The 20,063-nt window shown below is 49.1% G+C and overlaps 1 protein-coding gene and 1 pseudogene across 5 annotated transcripts in view; both read right to left on the reverse strand.

Moving 5' to 3' along the window:
* Positions 1-7,345, reverse strand: part of GPT2 (glutamic--pyruvic transaminase 2) — a 38,278-nt gene extending 30,933 nt beyond the window's left edge. For 2 of the 4 annotated variants that reach the window (XR_014774218.1, XM_084756011.1), the window contains exon 1: positions 6,742-7,325. Coding sequence is in view for 3 of the 4 variants with exons in the window: in XM_084756011.1 (XP_084612137.1) it covers positions 6,742-7,014 (273 nt within the window). In the remaining variant the exon portion in view is untranslated. Of the gene's footprint in view, positions 1-6,741 lie in introns of all 4 variants that reach the window. The other 2 variants (XM_084756012.1, XM_084756013.1) reach the window with 2 other exon arrangements.
* Positions 7,346-15,773: 8,428 nt separating this feature from the next.
* LOC311583115 (EH domain-containing protein 1-like) overlaps positions 15,774-20,063 on the reverse strand; it is a 10,174-nt pseudogene continuing 5,884 nt past the window's right edge. The window contains exon 3 of the transcript in view: positions 15,774-17,629. The product of the transcript in view is annotated as an EH domain-containing protein 1-like (transcript). The remainder of the gene's footprint in view (positions 17,630-20,063) is intronic.

A 20,063-nucleotide genomic window follows, 5' to 3' on the forward strand; every position in this document is an offset into this window, starting at 1 on the left:
ACCGCCTGTTAGTGCAGCTCTACATCTCTGGCCTCTGTGAGCACCTCCACTCACATACACATGAACACACAAACACAGAGATACAGACATACACCCACACACACACACATAAATCTTTCCCAAAAGTGGGTACAGAAAAGGGGTTGGGCACACAGGATGCAGAAGAGGCCCTTCCCAGGCCCCAGAATTTTTTTTTTTTATAAAAGGCCCCTCAATTCCAGATTCAAATGGACAATTAATCAGACTAGAGCAGGCTGTCCTCAAAGAGGCCGTGGAGACAAAAATCCAATGAGCTCCCACAGTTTCCTGAAAACAGGTACACTTCACAGAAGCCGAAGACAGTGCAGTGTAAGCCCCTGAACTCTTCAGGGTCAGGTCTCAAACCCAGGACCTGTGGCTGAGGTGTCTATTTAACATATCAAAGCAAACCTGCTTGCTAGGTTCTCCCAGCATCCCTCAGTCCCTACTTACTACAGGGTATGGCTGGCATCCCCTGGCCCTACCCTAAACTCTTCAAGCCCAGAGGCTGAACTGCCCTTCCCTATATAAAACCCAGCTGTTTTGGTTACGGGGCCCTTTGCTCTTTCTGCTAGCCTTTACTCACACTCACGTGGCTCTCCCCTCTCCTCACAGGTGAAGGTCCTGTTCACTACCGCCTCTCCCAGATGTCCCTGCCTCCAGCTGTGCTCTCCCTCGGATTTACAACAAATCTCCTCTACCACACCTAGGAGCAGTAACTTTCTTCCTTTCCTCTTTCTTTCTTTTTTATTTTTCATTCAGGCAGACAAAGAGAAAAGTCAAGATTGATAAGGACCAGGGCGGAAAGATGACTCATCGACAAAGAGCACTAGCTGCTCTTACCAAAGACCCAGGTTTGGTTCTCAGCACCCACATAGCTGCTCACAACTGTCTGTAACTGCAGTTCCGGGAGATCTGACAACCAGCCATACATGTGGTATACAGAGAGACAGACAGACAGACCATATATATATATATATATATATATATATATATATATATATATAATAAAAATTTAAAATAAATACATCTTTTTAAAAAAACGATTTGTAAGGAAAGCTGAATTCCTTTCATTCTGGATCATTTATTACAGCAAAGCTGCAGCTGACCCAGGAAGCCCCACACCAGAGAGAGCCAGGCGTGATGGCGCACCTTAAATCCCAGCACTCAGGGAGGCAGAGGCTGGCGGATCATTGTGAGTTCGAGGCTAGCCTGGTCTACATAGTGAGCCCAGGATAGCCAAAACTACACAGAGAAACCCTACATTTGAGAGAGAGAGAGAGAGAGAGAGAGTCAGTCTTCGGCACTTCTTATCCTCAAACAATTCTTAATAGTTTGTGAACAAAGAAGGCTCTCTCTAGGCTGCCTTATTGGTCTGGGGCTCCTGGGCTCAAGGGGACTTCCAGCCTCAAGTCCCTGAATAGTTGGGACTGCAGATCTTGCCACACTGGTCTGAGAACAAAGACTCTTTAACAATTTTAATTAGCTTCCAGCTGTTCAAAGGATTGCTCTGCAAACCAGTTTTTGAAGAAGAATGAAGCCAGGCAAACGAACACAAGATGTGGCCTGAGGGCCACAGCCCCAAAAGCCTGGGAGCAGGTCTACGGCCAGGACAGGGTGGACAGGTGCGGGACTCATGCCGTCAAGGGAATCTTACATTTTCCTTCTTTACTATCCCATTTCCCTTTTATTCCCTCTTGCCTTTTCTTCTGAGACAGGGTCCTACTCTATCGCCTTGGCTATTTGGCTGGCCTGGGACTCACTATGATAGAGCAGGCTGGCCTCAAACCCACAGGTATCCACCGGCCTCTGCCTCCCCAGTGTGGGATTAAAAGCGTGTGCCATCATACCTGGCAATTTCCACACTTAAATGACCAGTGAGATTCGACCACTTGTATTTAGTACAACCAGGACTATAGACTTTATCTGGCTAACAACAGTCACGCACTAGGATCCCATGCTTACACACAACACACACTGGTGTCGGCAAAAATAACCAGTCTTTTCAGATTCTGAAACTTCCGCCGGGCGGCGGCGGTGGTGGTGGTGGTGGCGGCGCAGAGGCAGGTAGATCGCTGTGAGTTCAAGGCCAGCCTGGTCTACAAAGTGAGTCCAGGACAACCAGGGCTACACAGAGAAACCCTGTCTCGAAAAACTAAAAAAGCAAAAACAAAAACAAAAAGCAAACCAGATTCTGAACCGTCTGCCTCCCTAGCACTGAATTACAAGTGCACAACACCATGCCTGGCATTTTAACCCCCTTGGTTTTTTGAGACAGGGTTTCTCTATGTAGCCTTGGCTGTCCTGGACTTGCTTTGTAGTCCAGGCTGGCCTCAAACACACAGAGATCCACCTGCTTCTGCCTCCTAAGTGCTAGGATTAAAGGCATGTACCCTCACCACTGGGCTCCATGGCTGACTTTTTTTTTTTTAGACAACGTTTCTCTGTGTAACAGAGCCCTGGCTGCCCTGGACTCTCTTTGTAGACCAAGCTCCTTTTTTAAAAAAAAGATTTATTTATTATGTATACAGTCTGCATTAGATCACATTATAGATGGCTGTGAGCCACCATGTGGTTGCTGGGAACTGAACTCAGGACTTCTGGAAGAGCAGTTAGTGCTCCTAACCACTGAGCCATCCCTCCAGCCCTATGCCTGGCTTTTTTTTTTTTATGGGAGTTCTGGGAATCAAACATGGACTGTTATGCTTATACAGCAAGCACTTTATCTTTTTAATTTTCGAGACAGAGTTTTCCTCTATTGCCCTGAACTCCTGGACCTCAAGTAATGCCTGTCTCAGACTCCCAAGCAGGTAGACTTAATAGGCCCGCATCGCCACACCCGGCAGGCAGGTGTTTACTTTTACAATTGGAAAAGTAAAGTCATTCCTTCCTCTACTGTGCCAAGTCCTGATCCCTGCCCTTTAAAAAGCGAAAGGGGGGGGGGGGAGGGGAAGAGGTGGGGGTTAAGAAACTGTCAGATCTTTTCAAAACCACTTTAATTGCAGCTTATTAGAAAGTGCTGTTCCCAGTGAAAAATAGGATCTGAAATTCAAAGCAGGCTCTCCCTTGGTAGAGCAGCTGTGAGGGAGAAACGGGCTTCTTGGCCTGGCTTTTCACGCTGTGCCTCTCCTGTCTTTCTTCAGCTATCTTGTCAGAGAAGCAGAGAGCATGAGGAGACTAAGTCCTGGCAGCCACCCTGAAGACAAACACCAGCACCACGGGCCAGCCTGCCACACTGGCAAAGCACCCACTGAAACAATTCCATAAGCAACATAAGATGCTGGGACCGCACACAGAGGTGGATCAGGTCCTCTGGGAAGAGGCTTAGAGAATGGATCGAATGTGGGCCAGCGAAGCTATTTGCCTTCTCTACAGACTAGGGAAACTGATGCCCGGAGAACACATGAATTTGCCTCAAGTCTTCATACCCCTTACAAATGTCTGGACCAGATCAAATTCCTTAGCCAGGTGTGGTGGTGGCACACGATTTTAATCCCAGCACTTGGGAGGCAGAGGCAGGGGGATTACTGTGAGTTTAAGGACAGCCTGGTCTACAAAGTGAGTCCAGGACAGCCAAGGCTACATGGAGAAACCCTGTCTCAAACAAAACAAAACAAAGAAACAAACAAATGGGCTGGAGAGATGGCTTGGAGGTTAAGAGCACTGGCTGCTCTTCCGGAGGTCCTGCGTTCAAATTCCCAGCAACCACATGGTGGCTCACGGCCATCTATAATGTGATTGGATTTGATGCCCTCTTCTGGCCTGATGGTGTACATGCAGGCAGAGCACTGTATACATATTAAAGAAATAAATCTTAAATAAAAAAAAGAAAGAAAGGAAGGAAGAAACATAAAACAAACATCAGAGAACATAAGTGGACAGAGAGAACTTCTCGGCTCATCTGTGTGGCTCAAACTTGGGAGAGTGGGACATCTGTTTTGGAAGTCAGGATGCTTCTGGCCCAATGACCAAGACGTATGCACCACTGTACCACTGCTGGAAACCCTCCCTAGCTCCCCATGGCTAGCCAAGCTGCAGCGTAAGGTCCTGCGTCATCCAAACGACTTCTATCCATCTCTTCCATCGAATCCACCCACCTCCCTCTGCCATGCAGACTCCTATTAACTACATCAACCCCTCCCTCAGCCCAGAACTTCGCTCCTGCCTTTGATCACAGCACTGGCTCCTCTCGGAACATTCTCACATATTCCTTGCCTGCTGAGAAAGAAAAAAAAAAATCTCATCACACCTTACTGAGCTGGGGGAGACTGAGCGGGAATAACCAGATGGCAGCCTGAGACTAAGGTCAGTGTCCTCTTGGACCTCACCACCTTCCTCTCCACGCAGCCAACACGGAAGTTGCTGTTTCACCAAAGGTAGAGATAATTCCTGGGACCTCCCCCAGCTCTGGAAGAGGAGAGATCAGCTGTGACATGATTTTTTAAAAAGGGAACACTGTAATCCTAGCTGAGACTGTTGCCTCCAGGAGGGACAGCTGCAGCCTCCCAGATACCAAAGTTCAGAGAAGAGAAACACATGTTCTGTGCCTCTAGCCCACCCGCGTGTCAGGGAGGCACCGAAATGCAGCCAGCTGGCTCTGGGCCAACCTTTAAACAGCGCTGTGGGCATGAGAGATGGGGCAGGGGTTAAGAGCAGAGAACTTCGGTTCTCACACGCGGTGACCCACAAGCACCTGTAACTTCAGCTTTAAGAAGATCCAACTCAGGGGCTGGAGAGATGGCTCAGTGATTAAGAGCACCATCTGCTCTTCCAGAGGTCCTGAGTTCAATTCCCAGCAACCACATGGTGGCTCACAACCATCTATAATGTGATCTGATGCCCTCTTCTGTCCTGCAGGTAAAGAACTGTATATATATATATTAATAAATAAATCTAAAAAAAAAAAAAGATCCAACTCAGACCAGGCAGTGGTACTGCACCTTTAATCCCAGCACTCGGGAGGCAGAGGCAGGCAGATCTCTGTGAGTTTGAGGCCAGCGTGGTCTACAGACTGAGTCCAGGACAGCCAGCGCTACACAGAGAAACCTTGTCTAAAAAAAACAAAAAACAAAAAACAACAACAGAAGACCCAACTCTTGCTTTCCTTTGTTTTGTTTTTGGAGGCAGACTTTCTCTGGGTAGCCCTGGCTGACTTGTAGTTTAAGCTGGCCTCAGTCTCAGAAAACCTCCTGCCTCTGCCTCCTGAGTGCTGAGATTAAAGGCGTGGACCACTGATGCCCATTGAAGAACCAACTGTTCTGGCTTTCGTGGGCACCTACACTCACGTGCACACATACACACATTCTAAAATAATAAAAATAAACCTTAAAGCCCTGCAAAGAGTTAGCAACAGACACTGAACTGTGACTTATCGAACTCTCTGTGTTGAGTAGAACTCGTTGTGTGATGTAGGTAGGCCTCATCAAACTCCCCATGGGAAGATGATAGAGACCCCGAGAGTTCCTCTCACATATTCAAGGACACTGAGTGACCACAGTACCTTGGACACACCGGGACCTGGTGACTCTGGGAACTAAATCAAGAAACCCTCCCAACCACCCCACATTCTGGGTTAGAACAATCTGGTAACTTTTTTTCTCCATTTCCTTTTCTTTTTTTAAAGTTTTTCTGAGACAGGGTTTCACTGTGTAGCCCTGGCTGTCCCGGAACTCACTCTGTAGACCAAGCTGACCTCAAACTCAGAGAGATCTGTCTGCCTTGGATTCTTGAGTGCTAGATAGAATTAAAAGAGTAGCCGCCGCTACCGCTGCCGCCGCCGCCGCCGCCGCCGCCACCTGGCTAACGTTTTCTTTTTTAATCTTACAAGTGTTTCCTTTTGACACTGCCTTCCAAATCCCAGGCAGGTTAAAACCCAGCATCCTATCAGGGCGTTGTGGTGTGTGCCTGTAAACCCCAATACATGGGTGGAGACGGGAGGATGTGGAGTCCAAAGCCAGACCTTGTCCCCAGAACAAAGAACTTGGTTTCATCCAAGGGCATGCCTTACATACAGCCAAGCCACCTTTGTTGGGCCAGGGAGTAATCACCCAGTAATTTTTACAACAGCTATGAATTCAAGCCGACATCTCTGACATCATCAAGCTAAGTCCCAGGGTCACGGCAGTAAGGACCCAACTTTCTGACGATAGCAGTCAAAGGTTCTCGAGGTACGAAAGAAGGAATTCTGCCCATCCCTTCTCCAGAGTCCCAGCCTTGTCAAGCAACTGTGGCTGGCAAAGACCCAATAGGCCTCAGCCAGAAAAAGGGGTTCGGGAACAAACCAGCCGCACGCCCATTCTTCCTCCCTTCGCTCCTACTTAACAGGGGTTCCCCCCTCACCACCCCCAGCCTCTTAATCTTACTTTCTTCAAAGCACTTATTCATTGAAACCCTCTCACTTCTATATTCGCTTGTTTTCCTCCTTCCAAGGGATCCACGAGGAACTTACTGAACATGCAGTGCCTGGCAGCATAGGCCGCTCAATAATTGGGTACAATTCAACAAGTGAACCGTCGAAGGCCTCACTTTGTGCCAGATGCGGGGCACTGGTGGGTGACCGGCGAGAGAGGGGGCGTTCTCTCGTTCTAGCCAAAAATGGCACAATGAAGAAACTGGAAGCCGAAGATGGAGGTCATGCTGGATGGAGGACCCCAGAGTGGCTTGCCACGGTTCTTCCCGCCATGAGCGCCCCCTGGCCGAGCGCCCCGCAGGCCCCGCGCTCACCCGCTGCAGCTCCATCTCGATCTCGCCCGCCTTGAGCACGATGGGTCCGCGCACAGCGTACTCCACCGCCTTCACCTGGGGGTTCATGGACTCCAGGGTGAGGATGCGGTCTCGAGGGCTGCGCTCCGGTCGCACCTTGAGCGCCGCCGAGGCTTCGGCTGCAGCGCTGCTGTGACTACGGCCCCAGGGGCCCCGCCGCACAAGCACCGCCGCCCGCTGCATCGCGAACCTGCCGAGGCTAACCCTGGCCCAGAAAGAACGAGAACAAGACATCGCGTACCGCCCCGGGTGGGCACCAGTCCCCTAAGAGCCCAAGGCTCTCGGCCAGCAGCGCCAGCCTAGCTCCGGGGCTGGATTCCCACCCCCTGGTTACCGGGACCCCGCACCGCGCCACTGCAGCACCAAGACGCTGCACCTCTGGGTTGCCCGGGCTGCGCCTAATGTGCGTATGCAATGTCCCTGTCGCTGCTGGGCCGCCCGTACCGCGCTGGTTAAGGTGCGCTTGGGCTACTCCCAAGCCCGGTGGCCGTCCACCGCATCCCGGTGCCTGGCACCCGCACCGCCTGGCTCCCTGCATTCGCACACCCACTGCCGCCGACTCCGCCTCGGACCTGCGCGCTGGCTTCTGGGTCTTGTAGTTGTCTTGGCTGTACCAACGCTGCTGTGACAGCCGGATAAACTACAAGTCCTCTGGGGCCTGGCGCAGACGGGACTGGGTTGGGAAAGGGGCGGGGAGCGGTCATCTGGGCGGGCTCTTGTGGGACAGAGAATCCCGACTTTAAGGCAGCGGCTGTCCTTCCCTGAGGCTTTTGGAATTTAGTCATTTGCTGCTTGCTGCTTCTCCTTAGACGCAGACCCCGCCTTCCTTCACCGTCGTCTCGCGGCGACACCTATAGGGACGTGGACCGCGCGCGTGGTGATGCACTCGTTACCTTGAGTTTCATCATCCAGGCCATATGGTTCTATTGGCCGCTCAGGGGCACCTGGTTAGGGAGTAGGGCCACTGCGACTTGGTGTGCCACCCTGTCTTCTTTCTCAGTCGGTGTTCTTGTCAGCAAAAAGCTGTAGGTGTTTTCTCGGAAAGGCCCACACACCAAGTGTTAAGGTTTTGCGATACCACTCTGATTTCCCACCTCACCTCTATTATTCCCATTTTTATTTTCTTTCTGCCTTCCCAGCATCTAAAATTACCTCGTTTAGTTACTTCTCGCAGGCTGAGAAGGACCAGAGCAAATTCTCCCCCACCCCCCCAACCCTCCGTTGTTTCCACAAGGTTTCTAACACATAGACACTTAGTAAATATTTGTGAACCATGAATGTACAGGACATGGTGTCAAGTACTTTGGCCAAAAGCATCCACACGTGCGCTTTGCACGTGCCCAGCAATCTTGGGACAAGGCTAGGTTGGGTGTGTGATTGGTGCAGAGGTAGAAACGGAAGCTACCCAGGCTGAGCCACAAACATCTACAAAGAAGACGTCACAGAGTCCTTCTCTGTGCCTCAGACTCCTTTATTGCAAAATAAATTGGATCAAATGGCCTCTCTATTCCTTCGCTGCCTTGCAAATTTTGTAATTCTGAGAGTTTTCAGGCAGAACAGCTCAGGACTTGCACAGCTCCAACAAACTTGTAAAAGTTGGGGAGAGGAGACACTGGATAAACACAGTGTAGGGGAGACATTAGCAGGACATCGGGGTCTGAGGATGATTGTACACAACCACTTCTGAGTCACCTGACTTTAAGCGCGCCGCTGTCCCCATGTGTGAAATGAGGGTGACAGTACTTAACCACGCGCAAGCTCGGAGAAAGTTGTGGAGGAGTTTGCTAGAACATGGATCCTAAAGTTGCACACCACTCTTGTTAATCTCTCCTCGTGGGACTACCGTACGCTTGTGTCAAACACATTGCTTACTCACGAAAGAGGAATGTGGGGGCTGGAGAGACGGCTCAGAGGTTAAGAGCACTGGCTGCTCTTCCAAAGATCCTCAGTTCAATTCCCAGCAACCACCTGGTGACTCACAGCCATCTATAATGAGATCTGTCGTCCTCTTCTGGCCTGCTGGCACACGTGCAGGCAGCTTACTGTATAAATAATAAATGAATAAATCTAAAAAGAAAGAAAGAAAGAACTGTGCCGGGGAGAACAGAATCCAAAGATAGCTCTGAGTGTTCCTACCTTAGTAAACTGGCCTGACTCCTCAAGTCCCTGCAAAGAAGTTATTTGGGAGGTATAGGAGGTTGCTGCTGCTGCTCCTCTTCCTCCTTCGCCATCATTTTTCTTCTCTTATAAGAAAAGAAATAGTTTATTAAGGGGAGAAGCTGAGAGCACAGAGGTGAGCCAGGCCACACGGAAGGCAAGAAAGAAAAGAGTTTGTCTGGGCTTTCGTTTTTATCTTAAGTGTTGTGTGTGTTGTCTGTGCTCCATGTGGGTGCAGTGACCATGGAGGCCAGAAGAGGGCGTAAGATCCCCCTGAAATTGGAGTTAACAGACGCTTGTGAGTGGCCCACATCGGCGCAGGGAACCAAACCTGAGTTCTCTACAGGCGAAATCAGTGTCCCCTAACCACTCAACATCTCTCCGGCCCCACGTTTGGGCTTTAGTCAACTAGCACGTCTATGAGCAAGGTCTCCTTCCCAGCTTTTGTCTCCCTGTCCAGCATTTAGTCCTCAGGTCGAAGATTCTCCCAGTGGCGTAGGACCTCTGAGAACTCCATTGCTTCTCAATGCTCTGTTCACTCACCCTGCCCAGTAAGCCGCACAAAGACAGCCCTCTACCACTAAAGCACACTTAACTGTGACCTATACATGATGTTGGTTCATCCCCTCACTGTCCTTTGAGTCGTTATGCTGCCTGTCATCCCAGCTAACTCTACCCTTATCTGTGAAAATAAGGGATCTGGGAGGAGGCTTTTTAGAAGTAAACACAAGGCCATTTGTACAACTGAGAAAAAGAAAGAAAGGAAGACCCAGAATACTGCGCAATTACACTGGCTTCCACATCCTCATTGCAAAACACACGTAGCTCATGTCCCTACCATGTCCAGTGTCGCTGTGTCTCTGAGATTGCATAACAAAGCTCCCAGGCCTGGGGGTGTAAGTCAGTGGTAGGTGGCCTGTCAACCATTCTTAAGGGATGGGGTGGGGAGGGCACTGACCAACCGACCAACAAAACACCTCTTGGGAAGCACCCTCAACTGTGTGCAAAACACAAAAGGGCAAGCGGTATTGTTTCTACTTCGTGGAGCCTCAGGTTAGGCATCTTGTTCAGCCACCCAGAAGAGCATGGAATAGAAACTCAAAACCCAGGTACAGGGGCTGGAGAGATGGCTCAGCAGTTAAGAGCACTGACTGCTCTTCCAGAGGTCCTGAGTTCAACTCCCAGCAACCACATGGTGGCTGACAACCATCTGTAATGAGATCTGATCATACTGTATATATAATAAATAAATCTAAATAAAAAAACAGATACAGTAGTCCTGCCCTTCCCCCCCCCCCATTTCCTACGCACCCCTGTCCCTGTTATTTGTTGGGACTCTGAGATCAGTCTTGTGTAACTCTCTGAATTTGGAAATTTGAACTGTTGATCGGCACCCACTAAGCTCTGAGAAAGTTTCTTCACGGCACTTGTAACAGGGGGGTGGCAGTTCCATGAACTTTGCTTCTGTTTTGCTCTCCACACCAGCTGGGGGTCAGTAGGAACAAGAGCCTAAATATCAAAGGTAAGACTTGACTGCCAAGATCATGAGCGCCCTTCCTGTAGGCAAGAGGAACGTTCCCAGGGTGCAACCAATGCAGTGCACCCACGCGATTGGTTATAGAGTTACAAGACCTGGCGCTTTTCTTCATCCGTTAATTCAGCAAGGTCTTGCTGGAGCTCTACGATGTGCTAGGTTTGCTGACATCAATAGGATAAACAGACTGTCCCTGCGTAGAACAGTTTGGTGACAAAACAGATGCCGCTGTGCTCATCACACACCCAAACGTGATCACTAACTGCGCTAACTGCTGAGGAGGAAGGGATGGCATTTCTGTGGGAACAAAGATGCCTGAGTGAGCAAACCAGATCACGTGGCCTGTGAGCTTTGGAGAATGGTAAAAGGCAGCAGTAAGGATAGTGTGGTCTTTGGGGCAAAGCTTTATGAAGCAGGAAGCTTTTTTTTTTTTAAATCAGGGTTTCTCTGTGTAACCCTGGTTGTCCTGAGGTCACTTTTAGACCAGGCTGGCCTTGAACTCACAGAGATCCACCTGCCTCTGCCTCCCAAGTGCTAGGAGGCACTCCCAAGCACAAACCACCACTGCCTGCCTAGGAAGCATATTTTTAAACCTCTCAAACCCCTACCCACGCACCCCACCCCCCAAGAAATAAAGAAAGCAAACCAAGAAGAAAAGTTCAGGCTTGCTGACATAATGACTCACGTCTTTAATCTCAGCACTCCAGAGGAGGAGTCTGCAGATGTCTGTGAGACAGAGGCCAGCCTTGTCTCCAGACTGACACAGTGAGCCCCAAGTCAGCCAGAGCGACTTAATGAAATCCTGTTTCAAAAAGGGGAGGAGGGTCAGCAACACAGTAAGTTTGAGGCCAGCCTGGGCTACTTGGAATCTTGCCACAAACAAACAAACAAAGAAGAAAAGAGCAATAAGGTGCCTGCTGTGCAAGTCTGGCAGCCCATGTAAAGATGGAAGGAAAGAAGTGACTCTATTTAACGTTCTCCTCTGGCCCCAACATGTCCCCTGAGGCACACAAGCCCTCCCTACACATCACGAGCGTGTATATGTAAGGCAGTAATTTAGAAATAAGTAAATCTCTCTCTCTCCTCACAATAAGCAACATGAAGAGTTCAAATCTGATAAGGGACTAATATCCACATATATCCAAGAAACTGAGGGACAAAAATAATTGTGATTTGAAAAGGGGGCTAACCGTATTACCACCAAGCTTTTGGATCAACTGAGAGACCTCTTGTTAATAAATTAGGTCAAGAGTGACCAAAGAATACTCCTGTCTTCAACTTTGGCTTTCCAAACATGTACCCATGCATGCATGCACATGTACCCATACACCTGCACAGATCCATGCACATACCATATACACATGAGAACATGTGAGGGGAGGGGAATGCTGTTGTTGTTGTTGTTGTTGTTTGTTTGTTTGTTTGTTTTTTGGTTTGGGGTTTTTTTTTTCCAGACAGGGTTTCTCTGTGTAGCCCTGGCTGTCCTGGACTCACTTTGTAGACCAGGCTGGCCTCGAACTCACAGCAATCCGCCTGTCTCTGCCTCCGGAGTGCTGGGATTAAAGGCGTGCGCCACCACACCCGGCTAGGGGAACTCTAATACGCCATCCATTCCTAGGAATATAAATTATGGGGGGGTGAAGGAGAATTCCTGGGAAGAAACGGAGTCTGCGAAAGCTGGCGGATTTGAACTGCAGCGATGTGGAGAGGTTGGAATGTTGCGAGTCCAGGGCCTTATTATAATTTATCTTGGGTCAAATTTAACCCTCTAAATAGTCATTCCTTGCTCACCTTTGTGTCAGACCTAGCATCCTGTGATGAACAGATAAAACTCTTTCCCAGTCTATTTAACTTCCACCACCCAAATTCCCTTTAACTGGAATTCTGTACGCACTAAAGTTCATGATAATAGAACGCAGAACCAAACTGGATGAGCCTCAGTAGAAAGACCTAGATCAACCTCAGTAGAAAGACATAGATCAAAGAAGTCTGAAATTTATCATCAGTGGAGAGGGGCTACACCCAAGAATAAATTAATTAATTAACAAAATATTATCATCTGTGTAGCTGTATAACCTCGTGCCTCTGACATGCCCAGTTGTAGCCTAGCTAGCCTCTGTGAGGAAGTTCTCGAATGCCCATCTGATTTCTGAGCTACTCAATGTTCTAAGAGTGCCAGAAGCAGCCCAGCCACTCCAACCAGACTGACTTGCAGTACAGTGAGCCTGTTTCTTCACAGGTCACCAAGGGTGAGAGGCGACACCTGCCTCACATGGATGCTGAGTGGGCTCAGATCCCCTGGAGCTGCAGTTACAGGCGACTGTGAACTGCTCGGTATGGGTGCCGGGTACCAATCTGCATCCTCTGCCAGAACAGTACGTGCTCTTACCTGCTTCTAAATCATCTCCCCATTAGCTTGGCTGGGTTTTTTTTGATGCCTGGACTGATTCTGGTCCCTGACCATTGCCCTGCTGCCATAGCGTTGACAGACAGGAGAAAGCTATGGTGGTGAAAATGAAATTTGGAAGGATTTTTTCTATGCTCTTGCTGTCCTCCATCTGGATGAAAGTGCAAAACTCAAGAATGGTTGAAATTTTGGATCTCCGTTCCTGGCACACACAGAGAATTAAAAAGTATACATTGGCCAGGTGGGGTGGCACATGCCTATAATCTCAGGTACAGGGGAGGCTGCCAGGATTCAGGTCAGTCTGAGCATCCAGGGGAGATACACTCTGAAAATAAAAGGAAACAGAGTTAGGCTTGTCAGCTCAGTGGTAGGTTACGTGCCTAATCTAAATGAGACCCTGGGTTTGATCACTGATACAGTAAGAGACCAAAGCAAACTCAGAACAAGACCAAAAAAATCCGAGTGCAGGCCAGGCATGGTGGTGCACACCTTTAAACCCAGCACTCAAGAGGCAGAAGGCAGTGGATCTCTGTGAGTTTAAGGCCATCTTGGTCTATGGAGTGAATTCCAGGACAGTTAGAGCTACACAGAGAATCCTTGTCTCAAAAAACCAAAACCAGGAGGGGGAAAAAAAAGCCCACTGTATATTGGCTAACAGACTCAAACTGTGTGGAGGTACATCCCCCATACAGAAGCTTGATTTTGTGGGCTTATCCAGTAGACTTAGCTCTGGGGAAAAAATTGAGAAAGTCAATGATGTTAAATTGTTAAATGAATAAATAAATTTTATTTATTTTTAATTTCATGACTACAGGTAAGTAAACTGTATGTATGAGCACACATATGTGCCCGGTACTCCTAAAAGTCATTGGGTCCTCTGGAGCTGGAGTTATAGGTAGTTATGAACCACCGAATGGGTGCTGGGAATAAAACCTAAATCATCTAAAAGAGCAGCCCATGTTCTCTCCCTCCTCTCTCTCTCTCTCTCTCTCTCTCTCTCTCTCTCTCTCTCTCTCTCTCTCTCTCTTTCTCTCTCTTTCCTTCGAGACAGGGTTTCTCTGTGTAGCCTTGACTGTTCTGGACTCGCTTTGTAGACCAGGTTGGCCTTGAACTCACAGCAATCCACCTGCCTCTGCCTCCCAAGTGCTGGGATTAAAGGCGTGTGCCACCACCGCCCGGCTGCAGCCCATGCTCTTAACTGCTGAGACATCACTCTATCTCATTTAGCAGGATGAGGGTGGTGGCAGTGGCAACACATCCCTGGCTCCCAGCGAAGATGACACAGGGACAGGTGGATCTCTTTGGGTTCAAAGCCAGCTTGGCCTACAAAGTGAGTTTCAGGCTAGCTAGGGCTACACAGAGTTACCCATGTCAAAAAACAAACAAACAGACACAAAAAATAAGATAAAATAAATTAATAATAATAAATCAAACCAAAAGAAGCAATTGCCTTGGGCAGGGTTCCTGCACCCCTGAAGCTGAGTGCCCTAGGGCCTAGTACAGAACTTATGTTCTTCGTTCTGCTTTCTCTGTTTTTTTTTTGTTGTTGTTGTTGTTTGTTTTGTTTTGTTTTGTTTTTGTCCCCCAGATAGTACTACCTCAGCAACAAAAGGCTAACTAAAGCAGGTGCTTCTCAAAGGCTGAAAACCTGGAGGAAAGAACACAGGGTTTCTTCTTCTTGGAAGCCTAAGAAACGGCTCCTGCCTAACTCAATGGGTTAGAATTCCAGCCTGAGACAGCTACAGGAGTCAGGCAGGGTACAGCTGGTGAGCTGACTGGCCCAGGTCCAGCCTGGGCTACATTGCTGCAGGTAGCCCTGGAGAAATGAAGCTCCTTCAGGAACTCCTGGATAAAGAGGTAGGTAGAATAACCAGGCACATTTATCCGGGGATGCTTTGAGAGGGACGGTGGCATCCTTTCTCGAGAGGCAGCCTCTCACGTGGGGAGAGCATGGACCGTCGCAAAGAGCACTTGGTTCTAACACCGGCCTTCGCCATTAAGAGTGGGTGACCTTGACAAATTATCAAACTTCTCTGTGTAGATGGGGAGCTATCAGCCTCCCCCTCGCGAGAACCTTGTGACACAAAATTGATTTAATGTGCTTGGAACATCGACTGGCATGGGACAAGGTCTAGATAAGTCCTTGACATTACTGTGACCCTCCAATTTGGTAACAGTGCCGATAGGGTAATGATTACACAGCAAGTCCCCGGGACATGGGGGAATGCCTGGATAAAGACGTGTTGCTTAAAACAAAGACCAGCTCCAGCCAGGGAGGCAGGGCTTCGGGGAGCCAAGCAGATTCCTGAAGAGCCTGGCCTAGACTGACTGAAAACGGCCGGTTCCGTCATCTCTTCCGTTCTCCCAAACCCAGTCAGCAGCTTCCAGATCCTCCCAATTGAAGGGTCGAGTTTGGTTTGGTTTGAAGTTGGCTTAGAGTTTCAAGGACAGCTGATGAAGGGGGCACTTTGATGAGCCATCCGACATGGCAATTGATTCACAAACACCGCTCGAGAGCTCAGGGCTCTAAGTTGCAGCTTTGTTCCCAGTCTGTGTCATATGATACAACGCGCTGATTAATAAACGGTTGGCCCTTTGTCGCGCTCCTTGCCGCTCTGCAGCGCTGTTTCAGTAACACAGTGCACAGCTGGATGGAAACCGTGGGCTCTGACTGAACATTTGCTATAATGAAGTGTTGAATTGCCTTTCTGAATGGGACATTTTAAAGCCCAGGCCTCAAATATGGTAATTAGGCCTGAGACACAAAAGATGATTGTGTTCCTGGTCGTCATTTCAAAACTGAAATGCTGAGTTCTCTGTGCCTGTGTCCTGGTGCGTTGTTAGGCACGTTTTTATTATATAGAGGTAACACAAATTTTTTTTTCTTTCTTTTTTTTTTTATTTTTAACTTTCGAGACACAGTTCCTCTGGGTAACAGACCTGGTTGACCTGGACTCACTTTGTAGGCCAGGCTCCCAAGTGCTGGGACTGAAGGCAGACGTCACCATCACCAAATCTTTTTTTTTTTTTTCCTCTAACGTTATATGTTAAAAAATATCATGGTTCCAAAAAAAAAAAGGTAATAAAACAACAACAAATATATATATTTGGTTCTTGTGCACAAAAACCCACTGCTCACATCCAAGTATCACCCACGACTCCCCTCTGAACTCTGGGACAATTTTAAAAGAAAGATGGTGGTTTTCCTCTTCAAGAGCTGAGGAAACATCCTTCAGTCTTTATGGACCTTGAAAAATGGTGATCGTTTCCCTCTCTCAGTCTCTGCTCCTCCAGGCTCCAGCCCACCTGGGCAGAAAAGGAGCTGGCAGATAGAAAGTGCCAGTAACTCTGGGGCTCATGGGGGGGCGCATATCAGGCATGGCTGTTACTCCTGCCTCTGTTTGGACAGTGGGATGAGATGAGTAGGAAGGTCAGCGGGCAGCTCCTGGCCCTTGGTAAGGTGGTTGGCCAGGGCAAACGCCTCCTCATCCAATAGGGCCGTCCTTGTCCGCATCAGCCGGCTTCCAGATCTTCCCCAGCACTGTGTTGGGCAGCTTGGACTTCCCCGTCTCCGTCTTGGCGTTATTGCCTGTGGTCTTGCCATTGGTGGGAGACAGTGTATAGAAGATCTCATCATGGGCGGTCTTGTCCTTGCCCACCACCCACTCAACACCATCAATGCCCTCGCCATAGCCGTGCCCAATGGACCCATTCATGGTGCCATCAAAAGCACCACCCGTCACGGCCTGTGAGGGCATCGGGGACTCCTCCTGGCGCACCATCCCCATCAGCCGGGCTACGTCATTGACCAGCATATCACCCACTGCATCCAGCAGCTTGAGCTTCAAGGCCTGAAACCTGCTGACGTGGTGGGTCTGCAGGAATTCCTGCATCCTGCGCAGGCTTGGGAGGTCGCTGGCGGAGATCTGGTGCTTCCGCTCAAGTTTCTGGTAGATCTCTCCCTGGTTGCTCACCAGATCTTTCTTCTTGCTCTCTTTCCCAGAGACTGTGGGCGTCTCCTTCTTGAGGGAGCTGATGGCGTAAGCACGGGCCCGCTTGATCAGGTCACTGAGCTTCCTAAGGGCGGCATTTCCGGGTAGAGACTGGAAGTCTTTGGAAGAAGTCTTCCTCCTCTGCCTTGAAGAGCTTCCGGTTGTCAGGGATGAGAAGTCAGTGTGACCAAGAGGAGCCAATGTAGACATGGACTACCTCAGCGGAGGTGGGGGGGTGTTGATGACCTTCCCCAGAGACCTCATGAGAGCGCTACACACTCGCTTCAGGGGCTGCACTTCAGTTTGGTCAGCTTCGTTCAGCACCTCACGGATCTTGCCCTGGTGATTTCTGAGGGCCTTGACTTCTGAGAACTCATCTGAGATACCCAGCCTGTGGGTGTGGAAGAGCAGGGTGATGTGGTCCACACGCTCAGCAAACCGCTCAGGGACAGCCACAAAGTCATAATAACCTCGGCTGATGTGCTGCTTATCTCTGGACAGGACCCTGGGAGCGTCAATGCTGCTGATGCTGTCCAGGACCAGGTTGGGCGTTGCCGAAGGCGTTGAGCTTGCGGAAGGGGTGCCGCGGGTCCTCAGTGAGAGCGTTGCCCAAGCCCTATGTGTGGCGCTGCATGACCGCGATGAAGGAGTCGGTAATGAGCTCCAGGCCAGTGTGCGTCCCCGGAAAGTCTGCTCGATCAGGTGGCGCATGAAGGAGGCCTTGCCGGTGCTGTAATGGCCCACCAGGACTACCATGGGCTTATGGAAGCGTTAGGGTTCCTCCAGGGCCAACAGCTTCTGCGTGTACATCGGCTGCAGCCTCTTACCTACTGTCTGGAAGAGCTCCAGTCTCTTGGGACGGCCATCTTTGCTCACTCAGCTCAACAAACATGCTGCCAGAGACCCAGCTGGCTGCTGTGGGAGGGAGCAGCGACTGAGAGGGACAAAGGCACGCCCAACTCTTCTTCCCCTCCTCCTCCTCTCCTCCTCCTTCTCCTTTTGTCTGTTCTGTGGGAGGTGGCATGTGTGTGTGTGTGTGTGTGTGCGTGTGCGTGTAGGCAAGAAGTCAACCGTGGGTGTTGTTTCTTAAGACTTGCCTATCTTGTTTTAATTTTAAATATTACTTCACAGCGATCTGGGACTTGAAGATTAGGTTAAGCTAGCTGGCCAGCAAGCCCCAGAGTTCCTCCTGTCTCCACCTTCCCAATGTTGACATTACAAATGCATGCTACCACACCCAGCTTTTTTTTTTTTTAACTAATATATTTATTGGGTGTGTTTGGGTCTTTTACCTCCAAGTGTATCTGTGCATTGTTGCCTGCTTGGTGCCTTCAGAGGCCAGAAGAGGGTACTGGGTCCCCTGGTACTGGAGTTACTTACTGATGGCTGTGAGCTGTCCTGTGGGTGCTGGGAACTGAACCTTGGGTCGCCTGGACTAGCAACCTGTGTTCTTAACCACTGAGACATTTCTCCATTCCCTCTGGCTCTTTTAATATGGATGCTGAAGAGAGCAAAGTTGGGTCCTCCTGCTTGCATGGCAAAACCGTTTCCTAACTCAGCCATCCATCCCCTAGTCCTCTTTTGCACGTTGTTAGGAATCTGCCTGGATTCCTAAAGCGTGGTCCCCCTGGCTAGAGTTGGTCTTTGTTGTAAGCAACACAGGCATTCACATAGTTACTGAGGACTTAGTGTATAATGATTACCTGTCAAGCACTGTTATCAAATGTGAAGGTCATAGCCTGAGCCACAAGCCAAGTTTAGCCACCTGGCCTCAACAAGCCAACTCAAATAGCCTAAGTGATAGCGAGAAGCAGGAAAAGGAGATTCTTTCCATGTGGTCACATTTGGAAGACCAGCAAGCCCCTCAAATCTGTCGTTGGGGTCCTGACATGATTTTAAAGGTTGGCTTCTCTGTTGTTGTTGTTGTTTTGGTTTGGTTTTTCAAGACAGGACTTCTCTGTGTAGCCTTGACTGTCCTGGACTCACTTTGTAGACCAGGCTGGCCTCGAACTCACAGAGATCAGTCTGCCTCTGCCTCCGCCTCCCTGAGTGCTGGGATTACAGGCGCACGCCACCACACCAGCTGATTTTAAAGTTTAAACAAAGAGCCAAGGATATGCACATCTAAGCAGTCCTGGTGTTGGTCTGGTTCTGCCCACTGACGCATGGTTGCCCAGGCTTGAGTTTCATCCTGTCGGGGAGACTGATGTACTGTTAGTACTATGTGAAATCCTTTTCATGGGATTTTTCCTGCTGGCTGTCACATTTTCCCTCTCCCTGGTTAGATTGCTGGGGAAAGTCTCATTTCATTATGGTCCACAGTCAAACTGAGAGACACAAATTTCTGTAGAGTATCTTCATTTCTGCAGAACTTGTTATAACTAAAAAAAGCAGAGGCTTTCTCCACGCTCCTTTTAAAGAGTTCTTTTTGATTTATCTCCCTTCTGTTCCCTTCTCTTTAAACGCATTTGCTTACCTGAATATCTTAATATCTGTACAGTTACTCCCTGTTCTGAAGAGTCATTATCCTGAGATTGAGGCCATCCAGTACACCCCCTACTGATATGCCAGGTTTTGTAACATTTCCTTGTCTTTCAACATGCTCTGAAGGACATTTTTTTTTAAGAGTTTTTTTTTTATATGTTTCTTTACTTTTATTTGGTGTGTGTGTGTGTGTGTGTGCGCGCGCGCGCGCGCGCACTGTATACATGTTGAGGTCAGAAGACAACCTCTGGGCCGTGTCTCCTCCCACCATAGAGGACTGAAAATTGAAATCAGATCATTATGCTCAAAAGCAAGTCTTATTCTCTTTTGAGCTATCAGGTCTACCCTTTTCCTTCCCATCTTGGGTCTTTGTTTTCCTTTTCTTTCTTTTTTTCTTTTTTCTTTTTCTAAGACAGGGTTTCTCTGTGTAGCCTTGGCTGTCCTGGACTCACTTTGTAGGCCAGGCTGGCCTTGAACTCACAGAGATCCACTTGCCTCTGCCTCCCCAAGTGCTTGGATTACAGGCATGTGCCGCCATACCCTGCGGGTTCTTGTTTTTCTAAAGCGAGACAACACTTTGAAAGCTGGGACGCGTTCCTGAATCTCCTTGATTCTGACATTCTTTCCTCAGGTTCCTCAAGTGTGCCATTGCTGGAGAAAGGATTACAGTGGAATTGTGGCCATCGATTAACATGCCTGTTTCAGGAGA

The sequence above is a fragment of the Acomys minous genome (genome assembly GCF_964271855.1).
Source record: "Acomys minous genome assembly, chromosome: 14".
Classification (NCBI taxonomy): Eukaryota; Metazoa; Chordata; class Mammalia; order Rodentia; family Muridae; genus Acomys; species Acomys minous.